Genomic DNA, 7508 nt, shown 5'->3' with positions numbered 1-7508 from the left:
CGGGTGGAAATTAAAATAGTGTTCTCCATTCATTTCTTCCTCTTCGATCATCATTCGCACTGTCTCTTATCACATTGTCCCACCTCCATCGTCTGTGTTTGATCCCATCGAAAATCTCACCTCTCCTCAATTCTCTCTTCCGTTCCATCTAAAACCACACTCAACAATGTCCGAACCAGAATCTCATAACGAACTCCAACCAACTCCCGAATCCGAACCTAAACACGAACCTGATCCTCAACCAGAACCAGAACTAGAACCAGAACCAGAACCTGAACCAGTGGCAATAGAACAAGCACAATCACAATTGGAACCGGAATCTGGATCAGGATCCGATCCACCAGTTAACGATGCAGATCTCAAGGAAACCGCGATCAATTCCAACGACGCTGATAACAATGCTTCACCCCAACCTCAGCTTCGGAAAGACGAAGGTAGCCGAACCTTCACCATGAGAGAATTGCTACATGGATTGAAAAATGATTCTGAACCGGAGAAAGAAGATGCCAGCTCTCCATACAGGTTTACGCTGAGCCTTTCGATTTCATCGCTGCCGCAGTCTCTTTGTTTGATTCTGTTCATAAGTTTCAGTTTTGTTTCGCTACGAAATAGTAGAGCCTAGATATTGCAGATAGTAAATTGCTTGCAAAATATGCCACTAAGAAACGCCTCTAATTTTAGCATCCACTTAGATATATATGTTGAATTATGTTGAATTATTTAATTTTCATATAGCTATGGAAAATCCAAATGTACCAGCTTTGAGAGTTTATTTTCGCTTGTGCAAGCATGAAATGCATATTTACCTATGTATAAAGGGATGTTATGTGTCTGACACATGTAGATAGCTGACACAACATGACATCAATATATAAAGTTACATTTAATCACTTTTATTTTTCAAAATTATTACTTATGTGTCAGTGTTGTGTGTCCGATGTCTATGTTAAGTGCTTCATAGATATTTACATTGTACTATTTCACAGCCAAGATAGTCCACAGCAACAGCACACCGACCAGAACAATGCCGCTATGGAATTGATAAATAGCGTTGTTGGTGTTGATGAGGAGGGACGGTCCCGACAACGGATTCTTACATTTGCTGCCAGGAGGTACTGCAATCAATTCTTGCAATACTGCAATCTGTTTTGTAATCTTTCCCAAATATTAGGAACCCTATCATTGCGGGCATTGCTGTTTTGCCTGTGCTTCTCAGGGACGGAAATCTTCATTCAAACTTACAATTTTCTTACTTGGATTTTCTAGGTATGCTGCTGCTATTGAGAGGAACCCTGAAGATTATGATGCACTGTACAACTGGGCATTGGTACTTCAGGTCTGAGCAGCTGTATAATTTTTTTCTTGCAAAGTCTTCTGGGTTTTAATATTATTCTGTAAATTATATTTACTTATTGGCTATTCTTTTGTTAGAGTACTTGGCTTGATATGAACTTTGATAGGTTCGTCAATTGAGGGAGTTAGAGTTAGTTAGTGGTTGGGGACTGAAATTATTAAAGAAATATAAGACACATTAGAAGACGGGTTGAAAAGGAATGATATTGTCATTTTGAGAGAGTTGGGTCCTTTGGGCATAGGGAAATTTACATATCCTTTAAGTTTCGCAGTGTACTGTACTCAAGGGAGAATTTCCCTAAATCTTCTAATAAATTATAAGTTTCTATTAAGTGGTATCGGAGCTCTGTTCTTGAAGCTGTGGGTAGTGCATATTGAAGGATTCAAGAGATGTCCAGAGTTCAGCAAGAATGAAACACATTCTGGACATTCTTGAAGAAATAAGGAAAGTGGTTGAAAGTTTCAACAGAGAACTCAAGGAGAAACATCTAGGAATCCCAGTCTTGGTAGAATAGAAGAGGATGCGTGTGGATGGCTAAGCATCTGATTACTGTTGAAGATGAGTGTCTAAGGAGTTTCTTCTTTGAGCTTAAGTGTTATCGATTGTGGATGGTGGACCATGGTGGAAGGCCAGATATATACTAGTTTAGGCTTCCATTTCCATCATAAAATGCCATGGTGCCACCATCCTTCATAGATTGGCCATAGCGGTTGGCAAAAAATTAGAAGTTTGAGAGGGAGAGATATCTTGTCATTTTGAGAGAGTTGAGGCTGTTAGGGAGGTTTATGGACCTTTAATGTTTTGCAGTGCTGTAACCAATGGGCATTTTACCTAATTTTTCTAACAAAATACCAGTTGCTATCGAACTTATTATTCAGTATAAACTATTTTAGGATGGTGTTCTATTTGTGCTTAGGATATACACTTCAGTTGCTAATTATTTTTTGCATTAACCTTATGTAATTTTCAATTTCTCATAAAATGAGATTGTAACTTCATATTAGTTTACATACTAGAAAATACTAGAAATCCTTGGATATTTATTTATTATGAGCATACAAAATGCTTCTAGTTTGAATCACAAATATACTATATTTAGTCTAAGTTTTGAAGCTGTTCATTCAATCATTATTTGCATGCAGGAAAGTGCAGATAATGTTAGTCCAGATTCCACTTCACCTTCTAAAGATGCTTTGCTTGAGGAAGCATGCAAAAAATACGATGAGGCTACTCACCTTTGTCCCACACTACATGATGTACGTAAGGATATCATTCTGTATGAAGTTTTAGATGAACCGGTGACAATTTTTTACCTAGGATAAATTCAAGTTGTAAATGAACTGAACAATAGAATGCCAGCCTGGGCACAACTAAAGAGCAATTGGGCCTAAAGGAGCCAGTATAAAAATATAAATGCAAATATTAAAAATACCACTCAAGAAATCTTAAACGAGGGCAAGCACACATATGCAGGAGTTATAAATATTAATGTATACTATTAATATTTTATTCTTATATGAGCTATTGACAAGCTGAACTGGGCAGTAAAAATTTCATGCTCAGATAGTTTATTTTAATGAGCTTCCACTCTAATATATTTAAATCTTGAAGTTGGATGTAATGCAAAATATATTATATTTGGATTTGGGATAAAAATAACACAACATGTATTTTTATTTATAAAACAAAAAATATACATTTTATAACATATCAACTTGTAATTTTATTTGTAGTATCCCATTCCATTTGATTATTTGTAAAAATTTAAAACAAAATTTAAAAATATTTTAATTTTTAAGATGATAAAAAATTTGTAAAAATATATTAGTAACTATTTTTAATATTTTAGTATAGATATATAATCATAATATGTTCTTTTATATTTATTAATTCAAAGACTAATTTTACCAAATACAAATTAATCAACTAGTGTTTTTAGATATTAGCTAGCTTATTAGATACTTTCCACAAACAGAGAGCCATAGATTTAAAAACGAGTGCCATTAGTTATAATTTTAATCCTCCATCTGACTGTATCCAGGCTTACTACAATTGGGCAATAGCAATCTCTGATCGTGCAAAGATGCGAGGCCGCACAAAGGAAGCTGAAGAGCTATGGAAACAGGTAAGAAAAAATTACATGCTGCCTTCTATTAAATGGCTTTCACACTTTCACACATATTTAGTCTTCTGGGGAAATTGATATGATTTTTGGAAGCTCCTGTTCTTGTATCAATCCCTTGACGCCTATTAGTTGATGCTTGTTACATAATTGAATTCATACTGAATTTGAATGAAATTATTGGTTTTGTTAGGTGTTGGTTGATTGATAGAGTCAACATTGAACCATCTAATTCTTGTTGAATTTAAATTTTACCCAGGCAACAGGAAATTATGTTAAAGCAGTCCAACTCAACTGGAACAGTCCTCAGGTTCTTCTCTCTTTTCTATTAAAAGCTTGACCAGTGTCTTCTTATGGAATCAGAAATTGATTTTGAAACAGCTTTTTCTTGTTCCCTTAGTAAATATATGCTTTATCATGTACTCACTTGGTCGCTCTATTCCTATACATACACCTATTAATTTGCTTTATTGCATTTTGAGCCCCTTCCACTGACTCATGGAATCTATTTCAGGCCCTTAATAACTGGGGACTTGCGCTTCAGGTATATTTTTAATCTGTGTTCAAGCATTACACTTCATTCAAACTACTATAAATATTTTGTACATTTATGATTACATGCTTCTAAGTTCTAAACAGCATGTTAGGGTGCTTTTGACTTCTAGAAAATTATTTTTATAGCAACAGCACTTTTTTAAATAATGCGTATCCAAGAGTGTTATCCTGTGACATGTATACATATGTGTTGCAGACCTCATGTATCAACACAGCCAGATTTCAGGATTACCTGTTTTACTACTTTTCATTTTGTTAAATCAGTCATCGTTCCTTCAAGTATTAACTGCTTCCAATACTCAAATGTGTCATCCTTTACTCACATGATCACTATCTTGACTGATTTCAAGTCTCCCCTTCAAATATTGTACTTATTACTATTTAGAAATTTACAATTCTCTTATCAGAAATTCTCAATTAATTTCTTTATATTTTGTTTTCTGAAAAATTGGTTTCCATTTTAGGAACTCAGTGCCATTGTTCCTGCTCGAGAAAAGCAAAAAATTGTAAGAACTGCTATTAGCAAGGTACAAAATTTTTAGGAGGAAATCAGATGCAACTGAATAATATTTAAGTCAACTTCGTCCTTTGAATATAATTTATTCTCTTCCCCTTTTGACTTTACCTTATTCTTCAATGCAGTTTCGTGCAGCCATACAGTTGCAGTTTGATTTCCACCGGGCAATTTACAATCTTGGAACTGTTCTGGTAGTATTGCTTCTTCAAATTCTCACATATTTAATAACATGTTATGCTTTATTCTCTTGGATTGACATGTAACACTTTAACAGTATTAAGGAGATATAATTGACTTACCAAATGACTTTGCAGTACGGATTAGCAGAGGACACTTTAAGAACAGGGGGGTCAGTAAATGCTCAAGAGGTTTCACCAAATGAATTGTACAGCCAATCTGCAATATATATTGCAGCTGCACATGCATTGAAACCCAATTATTCAGTAAGAAGCCACCGTCTATCCATTTTTCTTTTATATATTTATTGGCTATATGCAATTTTTGAATTAGAAAGGCTCGTTAGTCTAGTTAACATGTGCTTTTATCTTAAATTATCTTTCTATTTATTTCCGTGTGTCCTGTTAATTTTTTTTTTGTTGCAACTTTGATCATATAGTCATCCCATAATTTTTTGGTATGTGACAGGTTTATAGCAGTGCCTTGCGGTTGGTACGTTCTATGGTGAGTACATGGTACCCTAAATTATGTTTGTGCAGTAGCTTTCAACTTGGGATAACACTACAGAACTTATCTGTCTTATCATTTAAATGACTCAAATTTTCTCAACCATACTGTTTTATTGGATTTCATCCCTATTAGTAGTACTTGAGAGTTAATCATCTTATTTGGATCTTCCTGTTAGAAGTTAACCTATCTTCTGCTTGAATTGATACGGCTATTATAGTTGTTTCATTTCACTATTTACAAATGTGAGTGCTAGTTATGTAATCATTCATTTATATACCAACTTTGACAGAACTCAATTTTCACAGCTACCACTACCACACCTTAAAGTTGGATTTTTAACTGCACCTCCTGCTGGGGCAATAGTTGCACCTCATAATGACTGGAAACGATCAGAATTCCTTTTGGATCACGAAAAGCTTCAGCAGGTAAAGTATCTGGCTGACAAATTGAAATTTTTTAAGAGGCTACTTGATGAGGACCAAGCTACCAATATGAAGACACGAGAATAATTTCTTTTAATTTTGTCTTCATCTTGATTCCTCATCACTACTCACATTAAGTTTTGAAATCATTGGATTTCGTCTAGGCTCTGGTATGAGAAATCCAAATTTTAAATAAAATAATTTACATACCTCCCTTCTTACAGGTACCCAGAGGTGATCATAGGCAAGTATCTCAAAGTCTCTCAACCAGATCAGGAGATGGCATGAATGGAGATAAGAAGACTATCAAAGTAGATATAGCAGATATTGTTTCTGTATCAGCATGTGCTGATCTGACTTTGCCACCTGGTGCTGGCCTATGCATTGATACAGTTCACGGATCAGTTTATTTGGTGAGCAACACTTTAATTTACCAGTGTATTTGTATTGTATAGATTTGTTGCTTCTTCCTCTACACATGTGGTAGATTGTTTAACCCAAAACACTAAATAAATTTTAACTGAAAGTGTAGAGCAAATTTGAACTGATAAAGCCATGAATTTTTTCATTATAAAATAACCGAGACCACATTTAATAATCATGAAATTACCACTTTTGCACTCTTGATTGTCCCAACAACTTCTTGTAAGTTTGAGTTTGAGATTTTCTGTGATGGCCTGTTCTCTGTTGATAATGTATCTGATTATATTATGAGATTATCAACTTTAATTGGGATTGCAATTGTGTGAAACTTGAACTCTTGTTGCACTATTGAAATGGTGGACACAGTCCATTGATGGAATGACCTTTTTATGCTTCCAGTAGTGCACACTGTGCTTTGATATAAAAGGCAAAATCCATACATGTATTTCCTGAGTGACCGGCCCTTCCCAACTCAACACCAATGTAATTAAAAATTGTTCCAATCCAAATTATAGCAAGTTTCTAAAGGGTTGATGAATTTTTTGAATTGTACTTCATCTCAAGCCTAAAGCACAAGAATCTCTTAAGCTTTTGAAAACACAGCTCTAATTTTCCTTTTTGTACATTGTTTTATCAAGGTTGCTGACTCTTGGGAATCATTGGATGGATGGCTGGATGCAATTCGTTTAGTTTACACTATTTATGTGCGAGGCAAAAGTGATGTATTGGCGGGTATTATAACAGGATGATTGTAATATAGTTAAATGTATTACCAATTCAGTCTGTCAAATTGAGCAAGAACTCATCATCAGCTTTTTCCGCGAACTTGTGTATAATGTTGAGTAATGTATGAAATAATTTTAGCACAATTGAAAAATCTGATACTCATTAACCATCTAGTGTAACGTGGATTTTGCCAGTGATTCATATTTTACAAGAATTGCAGAGTTTGAGTAGCTGAAATTCAAATTCAAGTACATCAGGGGTTTGGGGGTGTTCTGGTTAGGTCCTTTTACATCTGTTAAATTGACTATTACTTTGTCGATGCCTGTCCACAGCTGCATTTGTGTGTGTTTCCCATACTGCTTCAAGCCTTATTTGATCCTCTGATTTAATAATACTTTATCGGTTATACATTGGTAAGGCTGAAAAATCATTGATTGCTCTACAGGGGAAGGGGTTTTTCTGTTAGCTTTGTCGGGGTGGGGGATATACCTGAAGCAAGTGTTGTGTGACAGAAACCTGCGTTATTTTTGTCAGAATTCTATCCTGTTACAAACTGTTTAATGCCAACTGGATATTGTAATGTTGTTCTGTATTGAACAACATTTTAAATTTGTTTGATGTGTGCTACAGAGTGCACAACCGGTGACAAAACGGAAAAAAAAAAAAAAAAAAAAAAAAAAGAGCCATCAATAAATCTTTTTA

At 34.8% G+C, this 7508-nt stretch overlaps 1 protein-coding gene across 2 annotated transcripts; it reads left to right on the top strand.

Annotated features, from left to right (window-relative positions):
- Positions 1-7020, top strand: LOC101491850 (protein HLB1). 2 transcript variants are annotated; one of them, XM_004495450.4, is made up of 14 exons: positions 1-522; positions 987-1112; positions 1267-1336; positions 2497-2610; positions 3396-3479; positions 3736-3786; positions 3991-4020; positions 4496-4558; positions 4674-4739; positions 4863-4991; positions 5194-5229; positions 5541-5660; positions 5882-6070; positions 6719-7020. In XM_004495450.4, exons 1-14 carry the CDS (start codon positions 167-169, stop codon positions 6827-6829), a joined length of 1545 nt encoding a protein of 514 aa, XP_004495507.1. In that variant the 5' UTR covers positions 1-166; the 3' UTR covers positions 6830-7020. The 2 variants fall into 2 exon arrangements, 1 of the variants encoding a protein (XP_004495507.1); XR_003472513.2 differs by having other exon boundaries at positions 6-522; positions 5525-5660.
- The last annotated feature ends 488 nt before the right edge of the window (positions 7021-7508 follow it).

This window comes from Cicer arietinum, chromosome 4 (genome assembly GCF_000331145.2).
Source record: "Cicer arietinum cultivar CDC Frontier isolate Library 1 chromosome 4, Cicar.CDCFrontier_v2.0, whole genome shotgun sequence".
Taxonomy (NCBI): domain Eukaryota; kingdom Viridiplantae; phylum Streptophyta; class Magnoliopsida; order Fabales; family Fabaceae; genus Cicer; species Cicer arietinum.
Note: the sequence above shows the minus strand (reverse complement) of the source record. Positions and strands in the feature narration are given on the sequence as shown.